The sequence below is a fragment of the Salvelinus alpinus genome, chromosome 5, assembly GCF_045679555.1.
Source record: "Salvelinus alpinus chromosome 5, SLU_Salpinus.1, whole genome shotgun sequence".
Classification (NCBI taxonomy): domain Eukaryota; kingdom Metazoa; phylum Chordata; class Actinopteri; order Salmoniformes; family Salmonidae; genus Salvelinus; species Salvelinus alpinus.
Window position 1 is genome coordinate 60181130 of NC_092090.1, and position 27706 is coordinate 60208835.

The 27706-nt window shown below is 42.7% G+C and overlaps 1 protein-coding gene across 2 annotated transcripts in view; it reads right to left on the reverse strand.

Annotated features, from left to right (window-relative positions):
* Positions 1 to 27706, reverse strand: part of col27a1b (collagen, type XXVII, alpha 1b) — a 155849-nt gene that overhangs the window by 85145 nt on the left and 42998 nt on the right. For both annotated transcript variants that reach the window (XM_071402508.1, XM_071402507.1), the window contains exons 6-13: positions 27436 to 27489; positions 27005 to 27058; positions 19398 to 19442; positions 10713 to 10766; positions 9533 to 9577; positions 6633 to 6686; positions 5843 to 5887; positions 502 to 555 (exon numbers count right to left, since the gene is read on the reverse strand). In XM_071402508.1, coding sequence (XP_071258609.1) covers positions 502 to 555; positions 5843 to 5887; positions 6633 to 6686; positions 9533 to 9577; positions 10713 to 10766; positions 19398 to 19442; positions 27005 to 27058; positions 27436 to 27489 — 405 coding nt within the window. The remainder of the gene's footprint in view (positions 1 to 501; positions 556 to 5842; positions 5888 to 6632; positions 6687 to 9532; positions 9578 to 10712; positions 10767 to 19397; positions 19443 to 27004; positions 27059 to 27435; positions 27490 to 27706) is intronic.

A 27706-nucleotide genomic window follows, 5' to 3' on the forward strand; every position in this document is an offset into this window, starting at 1 on the left:
GTGTGTGTGTGTGTGTGTGTGTGTGCATGTGTTTAGTTAAAGAATGCCTGGAAGCAAACAGCCATGGTGTGCAGTTTCACTACTTCAGTGCACTCATGAAGTGATCAAGTACTCTTAACTGCTCTACTGAAATTATGTAAATCAGTCATTCAAATTCTGTAAATAGATCGTTTCTGTTGTTGTGCTAATCCTTGAATCCAAACAAAGATATTAAATCAAGTAGACCTATGACTGTATGAACACAACAAGAGAAACCTTCAAAAGGACATGCTGAACCTAAAATAGCATTTGTTTTCTCTTTGATTGAGCCTGCCTGAAGTGCCAGATGGGCAGTCATTGAACTTTCGGGACTATTCCAGTTGGTCCACTGTGCCAGGCAGACTCTATCAAGTGCAGCTTAAGTATTTGAAAGAAACAATATAGGCTGTTATTTGAACCCAGGTCTGGAGTGATGGACAAGGGTGTTCAAGGGGACAGGGGGAGACCTGCTGTTTCACTTACTGGGTTTCCGTCTGGTCCTGGTGGTCCCCGCTCGCCAAAGTCCCCGGGAAACCCCTGAGTAGACAAACACAGAGAGAGGAGAGAACAGACATGTTATCACTCTGTATAGTACAGGGGTAGCACAGAGCTCTTACACACTATGGGAGAAACATAGAAACGCAACAGTCTGCAATGCAGCAGGCAACCAAATAGCAGCAATAGAAATAGAATGTACTAGACCATAATTGACATGGCCAACCATTACATACCGTTATTTTCCCAAACCCAGAGTTGACCGTGAGAAAATGTTCTTGGAATATTAGGCTTCCGAGTATCAATCACATTGGTGTGGCTATTATCCACAAAGCTACAGTATTCCATAAAGTGCACTATCGTGTTTTATGTTGCTTAACATTCAGTTCAACACAGCAGCAGATAAAAACACCGTGATGATGATCATAATTATACTCATAGTGGGTGTTTGTTAATGTATGATTAACACATTTCCCACTGTTTTGTTACTGTACATATTGACAAAATACACTGAACAAAAATATGAACACAGCATGTAAAGTGTTGGTACCATGTTTCGTGAGCTGAAATAAAAGACCCTGAAATTTCCATACGCACAAAAATATGATTTCTCTCAAATTTTGTGCACAAATTTGTTTCCATTTCTGTGAGTGTGCATTTCTTCTTTCCCAAGAAAATCCATCCACCTGACAGGTGTGGCATATAAAGAAGCTGATTAAACAGCAGGATAATTACACAGGTGCATCTTGTGATGGGGACAATAAAAGGCCACTCTAAAAATGCAGTTTTGTCACACAACACAATGCCACAGATGTCTCAAGTTTTCAGGGAGCATGCAATTGTCCACCAGAGCTGTTGGCAGATAATGAAATGTTCATTTCTCTACCATAAGCCACCTCCAATGTCGTTTTAGAGAATTTGGCAGTACGTCCAACTGGCCTCACAACCTCAGACCACGTGTATGGCGTTGTGTGGGCAAGTGGTTTGCTGATGTCGACTTTGTGAACAGAGTGCCCAATGGTTGCAGTGGAGTTACTGGCAGGCATAAGCTATGGACACTAACACAATTGCATTTTATCAATGACAATTTGAATGCACAGAGATATCGTGATGAGATCCTGAGGCCCATTGTCGTGCCATTCATTAGCTGCGATCACCTCATGTTTCAGCATGATAATGCACAGCCCCATGTCTCAAGGATCTGTACACAATTCCTGGAAGCTGAAAATGTCCCAGCACTTCCATGGCCTGCATACCCCACCAGACATGTCACCCATTGAGTATGTTTGGGATGCTCTGGATCGACGTGTACGACAGCATGTTCCAGTTCCCGCCAATATCTAGCAACTTCGCACAGCCATTGAAGAGGAGTGGGACAACATTCCACAGGCCACAATCAACAGCCTGATCAACTCTATGTGAAGGAGATGTGTTGCGCTGCATGAGGCAAATGATGATCACATCAGATACTGACTGGTTTTCTGATCCGCACCCCTAACCTTTTTTTTAAGGTATTTGTGACCAACAGATGCATATCTGTATTCCCAGTCATGTGAAATCCATAGATTAGGGCCTAATTTACTTATTTCAATTGACTGATTTCCTTATACGAACTGTAGGTCAGTAAAATCTTTAAAATTGTTGCATGTTGCATTTATATTTTTGTTCAGTATACATTCACATTCTCAAAACACAAATTCTTATCACCACTAGTCCCATGTTTCTCCACACTGCAGTTTGTATGAACCAAACACAAAGTCAGCACTCAGTTAGCAAACTCCATCCCCTTCGTAGAGGTTCGCGGAATAAAACCCCAAGCAAGCAACAATTCAAGCTGCACCCTGCAAACAAGCTCCTTGGTCTCTTCATTGCTAGTAGACTTCGTGCGGCGGCATGACATTCCATGGCTGAGTGTTTGGGAGGGCTCCATGCTGCGCTGAGCCTCGCTGGCAGGAGCCCTAACCAGCCTGGGGGCTGACTGGCCTGGCTCTGGATCTGCTGACTGGGCTCTTCCCTTTCCTCCTCCCGCCTCCAACTGTTCCATTATAGAATCAGAGAACAAGAGCCGTGATGCTCCGATAGGCTAGACTAAGGCTCTGGGAGGCTGAGGGTTCTACTAGGCCACACGCTCAACGTGTGCTGCTTGTCCCGTTGCCAAGGTCAACAACAACCTGCTACTGCTTCAGCTTCGGTGTTCACCTTTCTCCACACACAGGAGACAAGCGCTGTAGTTAGTGTATTATACTGTCTGCATAATGAATGGCACTATTAGTAGAGGTCTTCTAGCCCCACAGAGTGGGATGGAAAATGTAACATTAGATGAAGCTATGGAGATCTTACAGGCAGTTCTATTATATGACATATTATTCAGATATATAGTCTAAATGTTTCTGTGGCAGGCAATCTTGAGTAAAGCATTAGTCAAAGATCTGGGGGAAAGTAATAAGTTGGTAATTGCTGCAATGTGATGCCATTGAAAATGTGGAAAACTCCACTTCTCTCCAAAACTCCAATAGTACACTCTTAAAAAAAAAAAATGTTGCTATCAAGAGCTTAAAAGGGTTCTTTAGCTTTCCCCATCGGATAAGCCTTTAAAGAACCATTTTTGGTACCATGTAAAATCCTTTCCACAGAGGGTTCTCCCTGTAACCAAAAAGGGTTCTACCTGGAACTAAAAAGCGGTTTCTTATGGAGACAGCCAAAGAATCGTTTGGAACTCTTTTTTCTACGAGTGTACTGGTGTAAACAAAAACATATGACTCCTCCTCAGCTCTCGCATTGTTTTTAACTCAAAGGTGTCACTTGTAAGATTGTAGGTAGTATGACCTCTGCTGCAAGGTAATGCATCTGATTCCACATTCGATTAACTGTCATATGCAAGGTGCCACTGAACTTCCGCTAGTTACTGTGAAAAGATGTTCAGAGGACTGAATGTAAAGAGGCAAAACTAGCTACTGAAGATGAGAAGGAGAAGGAGAAAGGCTGGTATGGCACCACAGAGACAAACACACCGAGATGCCATCGTCAAATGCAGAAGCAGCACTCTCCTCAACATCTATTGCTGCTCTGTGCCAGCTTTAATTCTTGTTTCAATGACCATCATCAGTTTAATAAACCACTTCATCATGTACCATTGTAAAGCTATGCTTGGAAAAATATCTCTATTACATAAGTCATTGGGAACATCAGGATTTTCCATGTAAGCACAACTCAATATGTTTATGGGAGAATTGAAAATTCCCATGCAGGCGCCAATGAATATACTTCCCTGGTCTGTGGCTAGCTGCTCTGGAATTCCAAAACCAAAAGTTCCTTCACCACATTGCACATTGCGCCAATGTAATGGACTTTGTAATAGTCTTTAGATGAACAAAATACAAAACACAGATATGCTCTGTGAACTACCCTTTGAATGAATGCCATTCAGATCTCAATGATATCAATGTTCAACATTAAATGATTAAATATATAAGTAGAACTTGGTGTTAATCATATGTAATAATATACAATGAACGAAAATATAAACGCAACATGCAACAATTTCTAAGATTTTACTGAGTTACAGTTCATATAAGGAATTCAGTCAATTTAAATCAATTCATTAGGCCCTAAACTATTTCACATGACGGGGAACACAGACATGCATCTATTGGTCACAGATACCTTAAAAAAAAGTAGGGGCATGGATCAGAAAACCAGTCAGTATCTGGTGTGACCACCATTTGCCTCATGAAGTGTGACACATTTCCTTCGCATAGAGTTGATCAGGCTGTAGATTGTGGCCTGTGGAATGTTGTCCCACTCCTCTTCAAAGGCTGTGCGAAGTTGCTGGATCTTGGCGTGACGTCGATCCAGAGCATCCCAAACATGCTCAATGGTGACATGTCAGGCGAGTAGCAGGCCATGGAAGAACTGGGACATTTTCAGATTCCAGGAATTGTGTACAGATCCTTGCAACATGGGGCAGTGTATTATCATGCTGAAACACGAGGTGATGGTGGCGGATGAATGTCATGACAATGGGCCTCAGGATCTCGTCAAGGTATCTCTGTGCATTCACATTTTCAGCAATAAAATGCAATTGTGTTTGTTGTCTGTAGCTTATGCCTGTCCATACCATAACCCCATCATGGGTCACTCTGTTCACAACGTTGACATCAGCAAACTGCTTGCCCACTTGACGCCATGCACGATGTCTGCCTTCTGCACGGTACAGTTGAAACTGGGATTTATCCGTGAAGGGCACACTTCTCCAGCATGCCAGTGGCTATTAAAGGTTTGCATTTGCCCACTGAAGTCAGTTACGACGTCAAACTGAAGTCAGGTCAAGACTGGTGAGGACAACGAGCAAGCAGATGCAGTTTCTGAGACAGTTTCTGCAGAAACTCTTTGGTTGTGCAAACCCACAGTTTCATCAGCTGTCCGGATGCCTGGTCTCAGATGATCCCGCAGATGAAGAAGCCAGATGTGGAGGTCCTGGGCTGATGTGGTTACACATGGTCTGCGGTTGTGAGGCCGGTTGGACGTACTGCCAAATTCTCTAAAACGATGTTCGGAGGCGGCTTAGTGTAGAGAAATTAACATTAAACATTCAACATTCATCTCTAGTGGATATTCCTGCAGTCAGCATGCCAATTGTACGCTCCCTCAAAACATCTGAGGCATTGTGTTGCGTGACAAAACTGCACATTTTAGAGTGACCTTTTATTGTCCCCAGCACAAGGTACACATGTGTAATGATCATGCTGTTTAAACAGCTTCTTGATATGCCACACCTGTCAGGTGGATGGATTATCTTGGCAAAAGAGAAATGTTCACTAACAGGGATGTAAACAAATTTGTGCACAAAATCTGAGAGAAATAGGCTTTTTGGGATCTTTATTTCAGCTCATTAAATAAGGGTCCAACGCTTTACATGTTGCGTTTATATTTTTGTTCAGTGTATAATCACTGGGATATTTGGCAATAGTGTCAATTGGTGCCATAGCTGTACTCCTTCCAACTCTCTTCCTATATTTACTCATTATATACTGAATAGACTATGGAAATATACAGACTTATGACTCAAGGGGTAGCCAGCCATCTCCAGAGTGAAAAGACAAATCTTCCCCTCTGGTTGTGTGGAGGTTACCACAACATAAATCCCAGATTTATGGCTAAAGTCAAGGGGGTCCATACACACTCAAGACTTCCTGTGAATAATAGACATGCCATGCCCACTAAATTACCCTAGACCTACAACTTCTAGGTATCAGAGTATGGAAAAAATAACAGTTGATTTCAAAGTATTGGAATTGTTATAAAAAGGTATTTTGAGAGAAAACTTTACCGGCCTACCCATCTTGCCCTTCTTGCCACGAACACCAGGAATACCCTAAGGAGGTAGAGAAAAAAAGGGATGAAAGAAGGAAGGAAGGAAGAAGAGGAAAGGCAGAAGAGAAGAAAGACCAAGAAGAGGAGACAAAATGTAAATAATATTTCATGTTTATTTTACAAGTAGATTATGAATGGTTCTTAAACATAGCCTACTAAAACCAATAAATAATATCAAACATGTCCAAAGAGACTCTCTCTACTATAGACTACAATTTTGCACCACTGGCCTGAGTCCTTCTGGGAATATGAGTCTATGAGTTCTGGTCAGGCTAATCCAAAGCAGCTCTTGCTCCAGCTCCTTAGCATTAGCTCCTGACTATTATCCCAAACAGTAGGGATGGCTGGAATTCCACCAGAGCTTGATCCTGTCCAAATATTGTGAGAAGGGCCTAGGGCTACTCCAGTCATCTCTTGGTGGTTTGGTGGAGCGTGCTTACTGGCATTTCATCCAGTGTAAGCACCTTTATTTCACAAACGTTTAAACTCACTAAGAGTCAGACCTGACAATCGTGACTGACAACTAATGCCCATAGAAGGGTTTTCAGCTATTGTGCATTTCCCCCCATAGGACTAAGACATGTACAGTAGGGTGTTGTTTGCCTTGCTAATGCATGAAGTAGTAGTAGTAGTAGTAGTAGTTACAAGAGGTAGAAATCATCATTTTCTTGGAATGTAACGCTTTTAGTATCTTTGTCATATTCCTATTTTGAGTACTGTATTAAGAGTTATTCTGGACTACTTACTCTCTCACCATCAGGTCCAGGAAGGCCAAAAAGCCCCGCGATTCCTATGAAACCCTGCAAAGAGAGTTGTGGAATTGGGGCGAGAGGAGGAGGGGGGGGGGGGGGGTGAAGGGAAAGGGGGAGGGGTGAAAAGAGGGTAGAGTTAGAGCATAGGAAAGAAGTGAAGAAAGGGATAGGATGAATGGATTGAAAGGGATTAGGGATGAGGGATGAGGAACAAAGAAAATACACATTAGAATGAAGTGCTATACATCTCTTCTTTGGTATCATCCCATCAGTGTTGCTTTAGTCATTTTTTGGGAGTTTCTGTTGGCTCCAGGCAGGTGGCTCTTCATGAAGAACCAAGCCTTGAGGCAAGTGTATATGCCCATGGACTGCATGGTGCTGCCTTCCACGATGTAGTCCAAGGGCACATACCCTCACGTCAGGGATCTCTGATGAGTCCGGTCCAAGGGTGCTGCTCAGGGATGGAGGGTGAGAGAGATGGAGGAATGGAAGGAGGAGAGGGAGGAGAGAGAGGGGGAGAGCAGGGGAACTGAAGAACAACAGGTGATACAAATGTTAAAGGGAAAAAATACATGAACTGGACCATGTTGAGTTTCAGATTAGCTATACAAGCAACAACAACAACACCAGCAACAACAATTTACATTCAGGCAACAATTGATTCAAGACAGTATTCAACAGAAAGTATTTTCTTGCTAATTGCTTGTACAGTACTTTAAATGTCTTGTTGTACCAACATCACCATAACATCATCACAGAAAACTCTGCAATTGTAATCATACCCAGCTAGCACATTTGGTTCCTTGGAAGTTGTGGAAACATATGTTTTTGGTTTGGGAATGAAGCCATTTTCTGACCGGGAAACTGAACCTTTTTTAAACAGAAGTGAAAGAAGTGAGAACAGAATTGAACATTTTGCCTGTTCTGGAAGAAATTAAAAAGTTAAGTTACATGGAGATTCTGAGAACATTTTACTCTGGGATGTTTTATTAACACTCTGAGAAGGGAAGTTATAGGTTATTTTTAGGTTTTTGAATAACTTCCTTAATGTTTCATTAAGACTTTTAATAACCCTACTAGTTTATTTTGGGTTAACTTTTTGGAAGCACAGATGGATATTCATTTCCTTAGGCATTAGTCATGTGAACACATTTATTTTTTTATTGTGACACAGCATCAGTGAGATTTGAACACATCTGTTCTCTTTCCATGGAATTAATCCACTGCGCCACCAGGATAGAGCTAGCATGCCATGTTTAATTGAATTTTTATGTTAATTTTAGTACATTTTGGGTATTTTACCCCCTTTTTCGTGATATCCAATTACGATCTCATCTCATCACTGCAACTCCACAATGGGTTCGGGAGAGGCGAAGGTCGAATCATGCGTCCTCCGAAACATGACCCGCAAAACTGCGCTTCTTAACACCCGCCCGCTTAACCCGGAAGCCAGCTGCACCAATGTGACGAAGGAAACACCATTCGCTAGTTCTGTCATTGTACTAAAATTCCCACAGAAGAATGTTGTTTCTTAAAATTCTCGGAACAATTTAAGAACATTACTTTAATCAGAACCATGAGGAAACCCGTAGGAAACGTTATGCTGAAGTACTGAAATGCCCACAGAAGAACGTTGTTGTTAAATGTTCTTGGAACTATTTGAGAACATGACTTTAAATAGAACCATGAAGAAACCAGTAGGAAACGTTATGCTTAAGTACTGAAATTCCCACAGAAGAACGTTGTTTCTTAACACTGAACTATTAGCGAGAATTCCCAATGACAAACTAGTTGGAAAACATTCCTAGAACATTACCAACATTGAAATTAAATGTAACCATGTTTGAACTTTGAGGAAACGTTCTGTTAAAGTAATGAAATAACGAGAAAATAAAGTTTTTTTTGTCAAGTTCCTTAAATGTGTTAATAATATTCCAAAGCCAAGCAACTATCCTTCACCATGTTCAGAAAGTTCTGGGAAGATGGTATGCAAAATAACCATAGGACGACTGCGCTCTAACCAAGCTCTAAGAACGTTATGTGCTAGCTGGGTGGTGAGTTAACAGGGCTGTCTTGGACAAATGGCATTTATATCATGTATATTTTTATGTGACCACTCTGGTTCTATTGATTCATATAACATGCTTTTCACAGTTCATTTAACACAGCAATTGGCAAGAGAGTCTGGAACAAAGTCATCTTCAGAGTGGGGTGTACTTTACTGTAAAAACAGAGGAATTGACTGTATGGCGTTTATCTTTGTCTGTATACACCTTACTGTGAATCTGACCTGGGTTCAAATAGTATTTGTTTCCGTTCAAATACTTTGTGCATTTAATAATATATGCCATTTAGCACAGACGCTTTTATCCAAAGCCACTTACAGTCATGCGTGCAAACATTGTACATATGGGTGACATCAGCGGGAATCGAACCCACGACCCAGCCTGTCTAGGGTATCAGATGGATGGGTTTTGCACTTTTGGGACTCAATGAAGTGTAGCTAAATTATTTATGAAAAAACAATGAATACTTAAACCCAGGTCTGCTGTCAATCTGTTACATGGATATGTTGAGCATGCAGGCACTTTGGCTGACAGTGATGCTCTTTGGCCATTGAGAGAAGTCAACATCTTCTAGTGATGACTGTATAGGCAGTGTATTTATACCGTAAGTGAACAGAACATGATAAAAATCTAAACAAACAGGGCTCATTTAGTAAGTAGGTTCATCCTGTATATATCAGTCTATGATTACAAAGATATAACATATCAGAGGGATTGCACTAAAACACTTAAACAGAACAAACAAGACATATCTTGAAAAAAGGATGAACCATTTACAGTACAGTACAGAGATATTACTTTGTTAATGAACATTTGTAGATCACTCACCCGGACTCCTTTAGGCCCCATAATTCCAAAAGGTCCAGGTAAACCCTACAGAAAAAAAGCATACCAAATGACATTAGAAATGCATTTATGCATTTAACCCTTTAAATGTACAGATGAAAGTGTAAGTGGATTGGACTCAAATTGTGATTAGTGTTTTCACCATAATAACTAATTGACAATAATTGGTGTTGGCTGAATAATTCCAAGATGTGTTTACCGGCATGCAGATCAGTGGAGTGATAGTCTCCATTATGTCATCTTGAAGATGAGCAGACCTTAATGAACACGGACTCTATTTAGACTGTCTCAACTCCTAAAGGAGACCAAGTGGTCCAGTGATTCACAGTCTACAGATGGAAGGGGGTGCTAAAACCTAATCCATCACTCTGGAGTGTGTATCTAGCTAGGGAGTTACAGCAGTGTGTGCGAGTGTGTGAGTGCCCGCCCGTGTGTGTGAAGTTTGTGTCTATCTGGGGAGTTACAACAGTGACAGAGTTAGAGCACCAAAGGAACAAAGACCCAGGCCTGAACTCTAAGCTAATATAAACATCGTGTAACAAGCCGAGCTGAGAGCTATTTCCCAGCTGCGCGTTTATGTCGGCGGCTTTACAAATGTGCGTTCTGGAGAGTAGGGAGGAAGCATGTTTTACAGTGCAGAGAACCCACATACTACTCAGCAAAGAGGGACTTTATCAAATGATTTTCTCAAGAGGCAGCGCTGAATGGAACTCACAGTGTCAGCTTCTAAAGACTGAAGAAAACGTATTTGCATTGAGGGAGCAGCTTACATGAATCACAGTTTAATTGCAGTCACATTACTTGTTCAGTAAAGGTATTGCTTGCTAAGTAAAAGCCTTTGGCACTTTATTTTAGTCCAGGGGCACCAATAAGCAACCAAAAATGCGCAACCCTAATCCTGACACAGGTGCTCTTGACAGTCTTACACTTGTGTGTCACTCGTCCAAAGACTCTCTTTATTTCAATCACCTATAAAAGTCTCAACAGGTTGTACTGTTTCCATTCCCAATCCCAATCCCAATCCCAGTGCCACTCTCTAACCACTCACTGAAATGGGCTGAGTGTGTTTGGTGTGTGTAGCCCTGTTTAGCCTTTCTGTAAAAGTACTGTATTGTGTGTGTGTGGACCCTTAACCAGCACTGCAACACTAGATTTACTGCACCTGCCTGCCAGGATAACCTTTGGCCCCTGGGCTTCCGTGTGCTCCTCGCTCACCCTGCAGAAAGAGAGAAAAGAAGGAGTGAGTGAGACAGAAGACAAGGAGGGAGACGAGTAGCTGTCTCATGCCACAATAGCTGTGTCATTCCAAATTCCAGCTTCCCTGGCTTTGAATTGAATCTGTGTAGTATAGGAAGAGAATAATGGAGAAAGAGGAATTAGGCACTTGATAAAGAGCCTTTGTGTGGTCAGCAGTGCGTTTGGAAGGCAGTAGAACAATTGCTGATATTGGCTCTATCTACAGTATAGGCAAAAAATTGCCCAAAAATATAATCAATAGAAATAGAATGGGCGTCCCCACTCAAGTCAATGATGCCATAATGGGTGGAATGGCGGCCATTGCAAGTGTACATATAGGAGCAAAGCAGGAAGTAAATACAGAAAATAAAAGCAGGAAGTGTTTCCATCAATATGTGCTCTGATTTGTTACTTAAACTCAATTCAACATAACAAAAAATACATTCCATTGCATGAGCCACATCAGTTAACATCATTTGAATGAACATTCTACATTACCATGGGCATTATTGCATCACAATACCAGGCAGCCATTGCAAGTGTACCCATTAGTTTACCAGTCAACTTGCCAGGGTTAGAGGTTCCAAGTTTGTTCTATTGATTCTATTTCTATGCGCGGGTTCATAATTTCGCTCAGAGTGTGCTCTGGGAGTTCGTAAATTCAGACCGTTGTCAGATTGTCCGTTTGTAAATTCAGAGAGTTTTGATCTGGCCGAGGAGTAGGTTTGATCTGAGCATTCTGACCTCACAATGGCAGTCAAGCACCCAAGCTAACTGGCTAAAGTTGGCTAGCTTGCTAGCTCTCTCCAGACACAAATGAGAGAACACCTCACTCTGACCATTTTACTCCTTCTAGTAGAGCTGGTTAGGCTGCTTTTATGTTATCTAGAGCAGTTGGTGACTGTAGCTGTGCTATTGGCCCAATTTTTTGTTGTTGTTGATATATATTTTTTTTTTCTGTTGATATACAGTATATACAGTGGGGAGAACAAGTATTTGATACACTGCTGATTTTGCAGGTTTTCCTACTTACAAAGCATGTAGAGGTCTGTAATTTTTATCATAGGTACACTTCAACTGTGAGAGACGGAATCTAAAACAAAAATCCAGAAAATCACATTGTATGATTTTTAAGTAATTAATTTGCATTTTATTGCATGACATAAGTATTTGATACATCAGAAAAGCAGAACTGAATATTTGGTACAGAAACCTTTGTTTGCAATTACAGAGATCATACGTTTCCTGTAGTTCTTGACCAGGTTTGCACACACTGCAGCATTGATTTTGGCCCACTCCTCCATACAGACCTTCTCCAGATCCTTCAGGTTTCGGGGCTGTCGCTGGGCAATACGGACTTTTAGCTCCCTCCAAAGATTTTCCATTGGGTTCAGGTCTGGAGACTGGCTAGGCCACTCCAGGACCTTGAGATGCTTCTTACGAAGCCAATCCTTAGTTGCTCTGGCTGTGTGTTTCAGGTCGTTGACATGCTGGAAGACCCAGCCACGACCCATCTTCAATGCTCTTACTGAGGGAAAGTGGTTGTTGGCCAAGATCTCGCGATACATGGCCCCATCCATCCTCCCCTCAATACGGTGCAGTAGTCCTGTCCCCGTTGCAGAAAAGCATCCCCAAAGAATGATGTTTCCACCTCCATGCTTCACGGTTGGGATGGTGTTCTTGGGGTTGTACTCATCCTTCTTCTTCCTCCAAACACGGCGAGTGGAGTTTAGACCAAAAAGCTCTATTTTTGTCTCATCAGACCACATGACCTTCTTCCATTCCTCCTCTGGATCATCCAGATGGTCATTGACAAACTTCAGACGGGCCTGGACATGCGCTGGCTTGAGCAGGGGGACCATGCGTGCTCTGCAGGATTTTAATCCATGACGGCGTAGTGTGTTACTAATGGTTTTCTTTGAGACTGTGGTCCCAGCTCTCTTCAGGTCATTGACCAGGTCCTGCCGTGTAGTTCTGGGCTGATCCCTCACCTTCCTCATGATCATTGATGCCCCACGAGGTGAGATCTTGCATGGAGCCCCAGACCAAGGGTGATTGACCGTCATCTTGAACTTCTTCCATTTTCTAATATCTGCGCCAACAGTTATTGCCTTCTCACCAAGCTGCTTGCCTATTGTCCTGTAGCCCATCCCAGCCTTGTGCAGGTCTACAATTTTATCCCTGATGTCCTTACACAGCTCTCTGGTCTTGGCCATTGTGGAGAGGTTGGAGTCTGTTTGATTGAGTGTGTGGACAGGTGTCTTTTATACAGGTAACGAGTTCAAACAGGTGCAGTTAATACAGGTAATGAGTGGAGAACAGGAGGACTTCTTAAAGAAAAACTAACAGGTCTGTGAGAGCTGGAATTCTTACTGGTTGGTAGGTGATCAAATACTTATGTCATGCAATAAAATGCAAATTAATTACTTAAAAATCATACACTGTGATTTTCTGGATTTTTGTTTTAGATTCCGTCTCTCACAGTTGAAGTGTACCTATGATAAAAATTACAGACCTGTACATGCTTTGTAAGTAGGAAAACCTGCAAAATCGGCAGTGTATCAAATACTTGTTCTCCCCACTGTATATGTTTTTATATACAGTGGGGAGAACAAGTATTTGATACACTGCCGATTTTGCAGGTTTTCCTACTTACAAAGCATGTAGAGGTCTGTCATTTTTATCATATGTACACTTCAACTGTGAGAGACGGAATCTAAAACAAAAATCCAGAAAATCACATTGTATGATTTTTAAGTAATTAATTTGCATTTTATTGCATGACATAAGTATTTGATCACCTACCAACCAGTAAGAATTCCGGCTCTCACAGACCTGTTAGTTTTTCTTTAAGAAGCCCTCCTGTTCTCCACTCATTACCTGTATTAACTGCACCTGTTTGAACTCGTTACCTGTATAAAAGACACCTGTCCACACACTCAATCAAACAGACTCCAACCTCTCACAATGGCCAAGACCAGAGAGCTGTGTAAGGACATCAGGGATAAATTGTAGACCTGTACAAGGCTGGGATGGGCTACAGGACAATAGCCAAGCAGCTTGGTGAGAAGGCAACAACTGTTGGCACAATTATTAGAAAATGGAAGAAGTTCAAGATGACGGTCAATCACCCTCGGTCTGGGGCTCCATGCAAGATCTCACCTCGTGGGGCATCAATGATCATGAGGAATGTGAGGGATCAGCCCAGAACTACACGGCAGGACCTGGTCAATGACCTGAAGAGAGCTGGGACCACAGTCTCAAAGAAAACCATTAGTAACACACTACGCCGTCATGGATTAAAATCCTGCAGCGCACGCAAGGTCCCCCTGCTCAAGCCAGCGCATGTCCAGGCCCGTCTGAAGTTTGCCAATGACCATCTGGATGATCCAGAGGAGGAATGGGAGAAGGTCATGTGGTCTGATGAGACAAAAATAGAGCTTTTTGCTCTAAACTCCACTCGCCGTGTTTGGAGGAATAGAAGGATGAGTACAACCCCAAGAACACCATCCCAACCGTGAAGCATGGAGGTGGAAACATCATTCTTTGGGGATGCTTTTCTGCAAAGGGGACAGGACGACTGCACCGTATTGAAGGGAGGATGGATGGGGCCATGTATCGCGAGATCTTGACCAACAACCTCCTTCCCTCAGTAAGAGCATTGAAGATGGGTCGTGGCTGGGTCTTCCAGCATGACAACGACTCGAAACACACAGCCAGGGCAACTAAGGAGTGGCTCCGTAAGAAGCATCTCAAGGTCCTGGAGTGGCCTAGCCAGTCTCCAGACCTGAACCCAATAGAAAATCTTTGGAGGGAGCCGAAAGTCCGTATTGCCCAGCGACAGCCCCGAAACCTGAAGGATCTGGAGAAGGTCTGTATGGAGGAGTGGGCCAAAATCCCTGCTGCAGTGTGTGCAAACCTGGTCAAGAACTACAGGAAACGTATGATCTCTGTAATTGCAAACTAAGGTTTCTGTACCAAATATTCAGTTCTGCTTTTCTGATGTATCAAATACTTATGTCATGCAATAAAATGCAAATTAATTAATTAAAAATCATACAATGTGATTTTCTGGATTTTTGTTTTAGATTCCTTCTCTCACAGTTGAAGTGTACCTATGATAAAAATTACAGACCTCTACATGCTTTGTAAGTAGGAAAACCTGCAAAATTGTCAGTGTATCAAATACTTGTTCTCCCCACTGTATATATATATATACAGTATATATATATATTTTGTACCCCTTTTTCTCCCCAATTGGTAGGTACAGTCTTGTCCCATCGCTGCAACTCCCATATGGACTCGGGAGAGGCGAAGGTCGAGAGCCGTGCGTCCTCCGAAACACAACCCAGCCAAGCCGCACTGCTTCTTGACACAATGCACGCTTAGCCCGTTAGCCAGCCGCACCAATGTGTCAGAGAAAACACCGTACACCTGGAAACCGTGTCAGCGTGCATTGCTCCCAGCCCGCCACGGGAGTCGATAGTGCGCGATGGGACAACAACATCCCTGCCGGCCAAACCATCCCCTAACCCGGACGACAAAGGGCCAATTGTGCACCGCCCCATGGGTCTCCCGGTCGCGGCCTGCTGCGACAGAGCCTGGACTTGAACTAGGATCTCTAGTGGCACAGCTAGCACTGCGATGCAGTGCCTTAGACCACCGCACCACTCATCAGGCCTGCTGGCAACAATTTAATTGCGTTATTTTGCAGACGTTTACTGACACTGGTCATATTCAACGGATGTTGCGCGTTCATAAATTAATTCAAACTCAGACGAGAGTGCTCTGAAATCGGAGTAGATAGCCAGAGGGAATTTACGAATGCACCCTATGTGTGCTGCTCCTGCATTGTGGCGGGGGGAATTGCCTAGGCAACTGAAGACAAAGTTTCATCACGTTGTTAAGAGTCCATGTTACAGTATATCCTGTATTTTAATGGTTATGACGGTTATTTTATTTTCATGACGGTCTTCGTCCATAACTGTCGGTTACACTGTTATTCGGTAATTGTGCCAGCCCTAAGAACTCTGGGCCAAAGTTAAAACCTTTAAAGGGATACTTCAGGATTTTGGCAATTTGGCAAATAACCTTTTTCTACATCCTCAAAGTCAGATGAATTTTTGAGAGATATGAGAGATAGAGAGATGAGAGTGAGAGATATTTCACCGGATGTATAAATGTGAAGCATCCTCTTGGCATTTCCATTCACTACCAAATATGGTAGTGAGAGGAAGCTCGCTGGCCGGCAGTGAGAGAAAAAATTACAATATGGATTTTGGCCGCACATTCTGCACATTTTGCACATTTCCTCATTGATGAAACATTTGATCTCAATACAGTTTTCTGTTCCCAAAACTAGAATATATTATGAACAGAGTGGATTAAGTTTTGTAGAGTACCCCTTGAAAAAGTTTTAAAAAGTCACATTATTTGGAAGGAGTGCAAAAGTGAATTGAGTTATTGCACACGCGCACTTCACAGACTAGGCTTGACCTAACGGAAATATGCAGATGAATGCTAGAATGCACCAATAGGATCTTGCTAGCTCGTGCTTGGCTCTGCCCACCTCCTTGCTTGTTCTGCCCACTATGACTCATTTGTTCCCATTGGAAACGTCAGGCTGTGATCTATCTTGGCTTAGTTATAAAAATCTTTGGTTTTCTGTCTCTATGTCCAGTATAAAGGAAGTTAAAGGTAGTTGCAACCAGATACCCATATACAGTTGAAGTCGGAAGTTTACATACACCTTAGCCAAATACATTTAAACTCAGTTTTCACAATTCCTGACATTTAATCCTAGTAAAAATTCCCTGTTTTAGGTCAGTTAGGATCACCACTTTATTTTAAGAATGTGAAATGTCAGAATAATAGTAGAGAGAATGATTTATTTCAGCTTTTATTTCTTTCATCACATTCCCAGTGGGTCAGAAGTTTACATACACTCAATTAGTATTTGGTAGCATTGCCTTTAAATTGTTTAACTTGGGTCAAATGTTTCAGGTAGCCTTCCACAAGCTTCCCACAATAAGTTGGGTGAATTTTGGCCCATTCTTCCTGACAGAGCTGGTGTAACTGAATCAGGTTTGTAGGCCTCCTTGCTCGTACACGCTTTTTCAGTTCTGCCCACACATTTTCTATAGGATTGAGGTCAGGGCTTTGTGATGGCCACTCCAATACCTTGACTTTGTTGTCCTTAAGCCATTTTGCCACAACTTTGCTTGCAAGTATGCTTGGTGTCATTGTCCATTTGGAAGACCCATTTGCGACCAAGCTTTAACTTCCTGACTGATGTCTTGAGATGTTGCTTCAATATATCCACATAATTTTCCTCTCTCATGATGCCATCTATTTTGTGAAGTGCACCAATCCCTCCTGCAGCAAAGCAACCCCACAACATGATGCTGCCACCCCATTGCTTCACGGTTGGGATGGTGTTCTTCGGCTTGCAGGCCTCCACCTTTTTCCTCCAAACATAACGATGGTCATTATTGCCAAACAGTTCTATTTTTGTTTAATCAGAACAGAGGACATTTCTCCAAAAAGTACGATCTTTGTCCCCATGTGCAGTTGTAAACCGTAGTCTGGCTTTTTTATGGCGGTGGCTTCTTCCTTGCTGAGCGGCCTTTTAGGTTATGTCGATATAGGACTCGTTTCACTGTGGATATAGATACTTTTGTACCTGTTTCCTCCAGCATTTTCAGAAGGTCCTTTGCTGTTGTTCTGGGATTGATTTGCACTTTTTGCACCAAAGTACGTTCATCTCTAGGAGACAGAACGCGTCTCCTTCCTGAGCAGTATGGCGGCTGTGTGGTACCATGGTGTTTATAGTTGCATACTATTGTTTGTACAGATGAACGTGGTACCTTCAGGCGTTTGGAAATTGCTCCCAAGGATGAACCAGACTTGTGGAGATCTACAATTTATTTTCTGAGGTCTTAGCTGATTTCTTTTGATTTTCCCATGATGTCAAGCAAAGAGGCACTGAGTTTGAAGGTAGGCCTTGAAATACATCCACAGGTACACCTCCAATTGACACAAATGATGTCAATTAGCCTATCAGAAGCTTCTAAAGCCATGACATCATTTTATGGAATTTTCCAAGCTGTTTAAAGGCACCGTCAACATAGTGTAAGTAAACTTCTGACCCACTGGAATTGTGATACAGTGAATTATAAGTGAAATAATCTGTCTGTAAACAATTGTTGGAAAAATGACTTGTGTCATGCACAAAGTAGATGTCCTAACCGACTTGCCAAAACTATAGTTTGTTAACAAGAAATGTGTGGGGTGGTTGAAAAACTAGTTTTAATGACTCCAACCTTAATGTATGTAAACTTCCGACTTCAACTGTACCTGTTCTGACCAAAACAAATGTGAAAAAATATTTCTCCACTAGTTGCACAATACATGACTGTCAAATACTATTAGTGTAAAATTTTGAAATATTGATATGTACATTTAGGCAATTCTTGAAGGTCTGTAACAGTTGCCATGATAGATAGCCATTGATATATTGCCCCGTGTAGCTTTTGGAGAGACAGAAGATATATGTAGTTGCCAACCTAAGTGTATGTAAACTTCCGACTTCAACTGTACTTCCCAGCCATTGCGTTAAGGCTGGTTAGCATTGGGTCGCGAAACTACCTGCAACCTCCTTCATACTGGACACAGAGACATAAAAATGGTATCCACGAGTTCATCTGACTATGGTGAAGTAGATAAAGGGCCTCATTGCCAAAATCCTGAAGTATCCCTTTAACTAGGTCAATGTTCTTCCCTGGTCAGGCCATGTGGTCAGTGAAAACTCCACGCTCTTTGTACTGATAGTACACTACAAATTGCACATTCTTCAGTACACGACACTATTTGTAGTTTTTTAAGGAATCTCGGGGAGTAGTGACCTTAGGGTGTCCAGACTAATTGGCCCACTTTAAGCTCTGCCAGAAACTACATTTCTCTGGCCAAGATTCCCTAGGTACTAATGTGTTCATGTGTAACATCCTCCCTTCAGAAGAAGTAGTGTTTTTCTCTCTCTCTCTCTCGCGCTCTCTCTCTCTCGCTCTCTCTCACTCTCTCTCTCTCGCTCTCTCTCTCTCACTCTCTCTCACTCTCTCTCACTCTCTCTCACTCTCTCTCACTCTCTCTCTCTCGCTCTCTCTCGCTCTCTCTCGCTCTCTCTCACTCTCTCTCTCTCTCTCTCTATCGCTCTCTCTCGCTCTCTCTCTCTCTCTCCAGGAATTTATGTTTTGGTCTTCACGGAGCAATGTGTTCTGACAGCCGAGCCATAGCTTAAGCTTTGTTGGGTAAACAGATGGAGAGTCTTTTGTCTGATGTATTCCACTCTAACAGCAGTGGTTCAAACTTCAGACCCAGTCAGGTAGACAGACACATTAACACCAGTAGAGACGGAAAGACGGCAGCTGTTAGAATAACCACTGAAAAATGTACAACCGTATGAGGATGTCATTCATTATGCTAAGTTTTATGTAACTGCATTGTTGAAGCTGTCCTATATGTTTATGTATTGTTAAGTAGAAATTATTGATAAGATATGATCACCGAGGAAAGATAAATGTCATTCTCATACAATAGAAAACAGAATACTCACAGAATCTCCTGGTAGACCGGGGGGACCAGGGTGGCCTTTCTGTCCCTGCAGAGGGAAGACATTAGACAACTTTGAATGGATTTTATTTTGATCACCTAACTCCCCATAATATGTACTGATAGGCTATGCTTCGTTTCAATTGCTGTATACTACCAAGATACAGACTCACATGTACTCAATCAGAGCCCTCTGGAAAAAGAGGATGATAATATTAACCTCCCGGTAGAGGATATGGAGTTTCTGATGATCACACTTCTTATGTAAGTCTACAACACACACACAGCACTACAGGGTGCTGAAATCACGCCCCTCCTCAGCATTAAATCGTGGAAATTCCTCACATCATTAGCTTGTAAAGGAACTCATAAACTGTTTATTTAAGAAGCTATGGATGATTTGGCTTAAATAAACCAAAAACATAAACAACAACATACAGCAGGCCATTAATCACTCATAAGGCTGTGAAATTGTCTCAGTATACACTACACAGGTACAATGCTTCTATGTGCACACTACAAATGTCAAATATCCTTGATTTATGCATATTACATATTCTAATATATTATTAACATTGTTGATTACATATAGTATTAAAGTGGTAGCTATTCCAACATCATGATTAGCATAGGCTCTTGAGGAACTCATACACCTCTGTAAGCTACAAAACTGTCAGTGGTCAACCTTAACATGTGATGACAATACAACATAACAAATGAACAGGACATTTACTCTCACGGGTGGCCAAAAATAAAAGCCACGCCCCTACCAAGACACGCCTCCAGTCTTCTGATCTGTCCCGCTGGGTCATATCTTAATAACCCAGCATCAACAACCCAACCTGGCTCTTTTTAAATTAAACAACCCAACTAAGTGACCCAATGCCTGCAACCCAGCAGTTGGTTCATCCAAACAACCAAGCATTTGTAAGAGTGTATGCTAGGTTGAAGATACTGTAGCTACAGTGCATTCGGAAAGTATTCATACCCCTTGACATTTTCCACATTGTTACAATACAGCCTTGTAAAAAATTTTTTTTATCATTAATCTACATCTATACCCCATAATGACAAAGAAAAACTGGATTTTTTTTTTAGCAAATGTATTAAAAATAAAAAACTGAAAAACCTTGTTTACAATATTATTCAAACCCTTTGCTATGAGACTCGAAATTGAGCTCAGGTGCATCCTGTTTCCATTGATCATCATTGAGATGTTTCTACAACTTGATTGGAGTCCACCTGTGGTAAATTCAATTGATTGGGCATGATTTGGAAAGGCACACACCTGTCTATATAAAGTCCCACAGTTGTCAGTGCATGTCAGAGCAAAAACCAAGCCATGAGGTCGAAGGAATTGTCCGTAGATCTCAGAGACAGGATTGTGTCCAGGCACAGATCAGGGGAAGGGTACCAAAACATTTCTGCAGCATTGAAGGTCCCCAAGAACACAGTGGTCTCCCTCATTGTTAAATGGAAGAAGTTTGGAACCACCAAGACTCTACCTAGAGCTGGCCGCCCGGCCAAGCTGAGAAGGGCCTTGGTCAAGGAAGTGACCAAGAACCCAATGGTCACTCTGACAGAGCTTCAGAGTTCCTCTGTGGAGATGGGAGAAACTTCCAGAAGGATATACATCTCTGCAGCACTCCACCCATCAGGCTTTTCTGGTAGAGTAGCCAGACGGAAGCCACTCCTCAGAAAAAGGCACATGACAGCCCGCTTGGAGTTTGCCAAAAGGCACCTAAAGACTCTCAGACCATGAGAAACAAGATTCTCTGGTCTGATGAAACCAAGATTGAACTTTCTGGCCTGAACCCCAAGCGTCACATCTGGAGGAAACCTGGAACCATCCCTACTGTGAAGCATAGTGGTGGCAGCATCAAGCTGTGGGGATGTTTTTCAGGGACAGGGAGACTAGTCAGGATAGAGGGAAAGATGAATGGAGCAAAGTACAGAGAGATCCTTAATGAAAAGCTGCTCCAGAGCACTCAGAACCTCAGACTGGGGGCGAAGGTTCACCTTCCAACAGGACATCGGCCCTAAGCACACAGCCAAGACAATACAGGAGCGGCTTCGGGACATGTCTTTGAATGTCCTTGAGTGGCCCAGCCAGAGCCCAGACTTGAACCCGATCGAACATCTCTGGGGAGACCTGAAAATAGCTGTGCAGTGATGCTCCCCATCCAACCTGACAGAGGTTGAAAGGATCTGCAGAGAAGAATGGGAGAAACTCCCCAAATACAAGAAGACCTGAGGCTGTAATCGCTGCCAAAGGTGCTTCAACAAAGTACTGAGTAAAGGGTCTGAATACTTATGTAAATGTGATATTTTAGTTTTTTTTTTCTTTATAAATTTGTCATTATGGGGTATTGATGAGACAAAAAAACTGTTTAATCCATTTTAGAATAAGGCTGTAACGTAACAAAAATGTGGAAAAAGTCAAGTGGTCTGAATACTTTCCGAATGCACTGTAGCTAGCAAGCCAACATCTAATAATTATCCTCATAAACAAATTCCATTACCATCACAATAATCTTTTCGGAATTAAAACAGGCTAAAGTCATATAGTATAATTGGGAAAGGGGGATACTTAGTCAGTTGTACAAGTTGTCTTCCGCATTTAACCTAAAATCTAAATCAGAGAGGTGCGGACGGCTGCCTTAATCGACATCCAAATCTTCTGCGCCTGTGGAACAGTGGGTTAACTGCCTTGCTCAGGGGCAGAACGACAGATTATTAACTTGTCAGCTCGGGGACTCGATCTAAGCTCCTACCCGCCAGGCTACCTGCCGCTTGCCTTGACAGACAATGTTGTATTATTCAACATTGCTATTAAAATAGTACTCATATAGGAATGGGTAATTGTTTACAAGTTGCTAGCTATCGCATAAAGCCATCGTCATATTTGCATATTTTTCTGTGTCTGGCAGTGCAACAAATCCAACGGCGAAAGAAATTCAAAGTGCTCCGCATGCGCCAGCAAAAAGGTTCCTCCAGGAACCCTTTGCTAGATTGAAATATTAAAATATTCCTCCAAGAACCCCTCAACTAACCAAAGGTGCAAATATGAACCCACTGACTGCAATGGTTTCTTGAAGAACTCCAGGGTTCCTCAAGTCACCCCTAATTCTAAGAGTGTGTACAAGTGCAATACTTTTAGACAATAAGTAGTCCGCACAAGGCTTTGGCATGCTTTAACACTAGATGGTACTTACGCCTTATTCTGAGAAACATACTATAAACCGTAGTATGAAAATGCCTCGAGGCCTACTGTCAATCAGTGTATCAGGGGACAGTTTGGAAACAACGAGCTGCAGTAGCAAGACTGAGGGCACTTCCGTTGTTTCAGAACCTGCATATCTGACTCCTGAGGTACTTAGCTGACAAACTCCTGGGGAGACAGAGAGACAGGAGTGTATCCCCTGTGCATGTGTGTGTGCATGTGTGAGTGAATGTATCCCCTTCAGTTGTGCCTGTGGCTGTCACTGCAGGCTCCTGCTAATTAGCATGCCTTTCAGCAGCAGCAGCCACACTGAGTAAACTGCATGCCAACACCACCATAGAGACAAATACACCAAACACCACAGCACATATTGCCAAGTCCCACAGTGTTACGCGGAGTGGAACAGGGGAACCCCAGAGCAGACTCAGACGAGGAGACTGGGATAAAGTAACCAAGGTATTTATTGAAACACAGGGGGAAGATGGAGTGCAGGTCAGGGGAAGCTCGGGTGGGTTGCTGAATACCAGGTGCGGAGGCTGAGGCTGAAGCGAGAGGGGTTGAGACAGAGTAAGCAGGTCCGGAGGGGAATCGAAGGGAGTAGTAGAGTGGGGAATCCAGGACAGAGTAGCAGGATGACGAGACGTGGGACTGGAGACAGGGACCAGAATCAGAGCGGGCAGAACTGTAGCGGAGAGGAAAACAGGCACAACAGGATAACAGGATCTGCATAGTAACAAACGGCTAGAAATGTAGACTGATTGAGCAGAGATTACAATCTGGCAGCGTGGAAGTGGCAGGGCTGAGTATTAGTAGAGGTCTTGATTATGGAACAGATTGCAGCTGGTGGGGATCTGCTCTGACTCCAGCACACCTGTCTCCGCCCACACAATCACACACACACACACACAGAGAGAGAGAGAGAGGGAAAGAGCACTGCGGAAGGCGGCAGGTCAAGTAGACACAGGAATAGCAGTAGAGGGCGTTGCAGGAGCAGATGTGACACACAGTTTACATACAGAGATGTTGAGATACTTCTATGAAACCCAGTCGTTGTCTTCAACGGGTGATTCAAAACAGAAGGCCCAACAGATTATTATTATTTGAGTTTTTTTTTTTACAAATAATCCCTGCAACCAATCAGCCAGCACTTGAAGACAGAGTTAACCATTTCCCAGCCTCAGCAGTCCTTGTCTGTGTCCCAAATGGCACCCTACTATATTCCCTTTATAGTGCACTACTTTTGACTAGAGCCCTACGGGCCCAGCTCAAAAGTAGTGCACTACAAAGGGAATAGGTTGCCATTTGGGACTCTGTAAATCTGTTCTATAAAAGCGTCACTACCCAGCCCCCTAGAGCAGAGTAAAAAGTCATGGCTGAGCCACTGCACAACCATGGACAAGAGAAGGGGCGAAGAATGCGTCTGAGCTCCAGAGCCAGCGACATACAGCTGAGTATAGTAAAAGGAGGGAAATGCTGCAGTCTCTGAGAGTCCATGCCAGAGAGACAGAGGAGAAGAGGAGCAGTGTGTGATCATGTGTCTGAATGTGCAGTCCCGTGCACATAGCCATGGCTCACAGCTCCAGAGAGGAATATTGGTACTCTCTCATTCAAGATGAGTTATTTATTAGACTAGCGGATGTGTAATCCATGGTCCTATTACAAACATTTGCCCAGTTTTGCATCTGTTGGTATACATTGGAATTTTTATAATTTCAAGGCAGAATGCAAATTAATTTTTGCGAACAGCATACTTATGACGCAGTAAGGTATTGTATAACCCCTCTTCTATGAAGCAGTAAAATAACTTTAGCAGACAGAAAATATTCTTTCCATTGGATTTATATATTTTAAATGAGAAACTGTTTTCATATTCTCAACTCTTTCATCCCCACTATTCAATATTGACTGTGAGAGGGATTATTAGAAAATGTCATTTTGCACAAATTACACCTCTACATCAACATCTCCTGAAGAAATAGGAAACGTAACCAAGGCCCAGCCACCAAATGTGTCAGACCATCACCTACGTATAGTCTGGAATATGAGAGGAAAGTCTAGGAGGAAAAAAAACCTAGTATCTAATAAAAGTAATTCCACCGTGCCAATGCCATCGCAGGGTCGGCCAGGACCAGACCCATGTGAGCGAGCACACACACACACACACACACACACACACACACACACACACACACACACACACACACACACACACACACACACACACACACACACACACACACACACACACACACACACACACACACACACACACACACACACACACACACACACCTCCAACACCGTCCAGATGCTCTACATAGTGTGTCAGTTTCCCCACCGCCTGACTGCAGGGTAACTTCGCCCATTACATCTTTTACACGTTTCCCACCAAGGGAGAGGCTCTGCCAGGGACAAGGGCACGGGGTACAACATCAAGGGGGGCGGGGGGGACTAGATGTTTAGGTAACAAATGCACCATTTAACTGCAACAAATGTAAAGTGTGAGATTGTCATTGCTTTACACACTATCGTTTTATATTCCAGCAATGATGCAATTTAAAACATACATAGTAACTGTCAGTCACTTCCCTCTTTAATGGAAAAAAAGAAACGCTATTTTCCCATAAACTCCTCTTTCCATTACTCACATCATACAGGCTGCATTCCAAATGGCACTCTATTCCCTATGTAGGCTCTGGTCAGAAGTAGTGCAATAGGGAATAGGGTGGCATTCAGAAAGTAGTGCAATAGGGAATAGGGTGCCATTTAGGACGCGACAACAGAGAGAGCTGAAAGAGACCCCCTTCTTGCCTATTGAGATCAGAGTCTATTTTAGAGTGAATGAAACAACCTTGACTGTAGCCTAGACCGGATGGTCTTTCACCGTCAGCTTGTCCTATTACGTAAGAGATTTTTGTTACGCCAGGTTTAGACTTTACTGCTCTCGTACAAATGTGTCCAAAACAGACTACATGAGGATTGTGTGTGTTGCTAAACAGATCATTACGGAGCCGGTGATAACTTCTAAATTAGCACCCGATCAGCCCTCAGGTTAAATAGTACAGCCATCTGTCACTTCAGGTAGACTCAACCATAGGCTCAACGTCTCTGAAAGAAAACAAATACTATTTGAACCCAGGTCAGCACCAGTTGGTTCGAGGCCTAAAGTTGGCTGTTCGAGGCCCCTGGCTGTACTGTACTCAGAGTTTCTTCCTGCATTCACAGATTTCTTCTCCCTCTGGCAGCGGACCATGTGTGGAATAACCATGAATCACTGCCTGCCAGCAGTAATTTAGGAGAGGTAGTGTCTCCAAGTCTTTTTCCACCAGCTTTTATTGTATTTTCTGGTAATGAATAACATGTGTTTGCTGTAAGGCAATCAGGTAACTTGAATGTAATATTTTTTGCAATGATGTTTCAAGTCAAATTTTGTGTTGAGTCTTGTAAAAATACATACAGCTAATTATGTCAACAAATATCTGTATCCCTAACATGGAATAAACTGTGTGTGTGTGTGCGTGTGTGTGTGCGCGCATGTCTATGTGTGTGGTTGCATGTGTGTGCGTATCTGCTCATGCATGTGCCTGCGTGCATGCCTGTCAGTGCATGATGAGTATGTGTACGTGTACGTGGGCACGGAGCAGATTTCCTTCTTCCCACCTGCGTGTGTGTAATAGTCTCCCATGGTAAGTGATTAAGCTGTATTACCGTCCCAGGGCAAGGCCATGATGGAGTGAAGCCCGCAGAAGTGCATCTTAAGACAATGACTCATGGATGAACACATACTGCATGTACACTAGCAATAGGATATGTGTAAATTGAGTTGAGACAGTACATGAAAAAGAAGCTCTATAACAAAATGCGATTAAGATTTCAGCAGAACACTACTGAGTATTGAGGACAATTGTCAAAGAGAGGGAACTACATCATGTATTTTACACTGCATGTGATTCCCACTGTAAATCATTCCCGCCCAAAAAAGACTCTCCTCAATCGCCCCCATCGTGTTGGAAGCATTGACGATGAGGTCACAACTCAGCTAGTATATTCCAATCCAGCTATTCCAGAGTGTGAGCCTGAAGAAGAGTCGGTCTGAACACAGGTGCACTAATTTACAGTACTACTACGCCTGCACAATGTTAGGCTCCTCTCCAAACAAGAGAAGAAACATCCCGTGAGAAAAATGCTCTTGGCTTCGGGTCCTCCTAAACAGTTCTTTTTGAGAGATTCCCGCTGAACACTGCTCATAGGGATTTAGGACTGGGGAGGCAGGGTCGGGGTGTAGCGTATGATTTAGTGCACTTCAATGTGGTCCTCTGGACTCATTCGAAGAATCCGATTCATACAGTATCATGTGTGGCAGGATTAAGGGTAAAGTGGTTTCCTACCTTTCTGCTAACTTGACCAGTCAGTCCAGGGGGTCCTGAAGCACCACGGTCTCCCTAGAAAGATAAGAATGAGTTACACAGTATATACAGTTAAGTCAACTTCATACTCTTCATTCTCAGGCTAACTGTAAAGTAGCGAATACATGTAAAACCAGTGATCCCATGGAACATGTCACTGCTACTTTAGTTGCTGCCTGCCAGCTAAGACAGATAGCACAGTAAGTCATATCGGACAATTGAAAGAATTGGGTTATCGCAAAGCGTGTTTCCATTTTCTCGAGTAACTCTCTACGACCGAAGCAAAATTATCTGTAACAGATAACTTATTACATTATTGAATTGTGACATTAGCCGGTATTATTACTTTATCCGGTGTTACACTCTCCTTTTCAGAGAACGACACAGTGAAACATGAAACACAAGATGCTCACTCTTTCTCCTTTTGGCGCTCTGCCAGGTGAAAGGCCAGGGTCTCCTTTTCGTCCCTTGAACACACACACACAGAGGCAGAGAGAGCAAAAAACAAACGGTTTAGTTTAGACAGATTCCGCTGATTCCCATGACGTCTTAGTCTCCAAATAACGAACAGATGTAGATTTCTGAAATATTTAAAGAAGGTTCAGGAGGGAAACTTCCCCTCAATAATATTAATTGCTGATACGTTTTGGTACAAGCTGCTTCGGCAAAGCCCAGATGTTGATT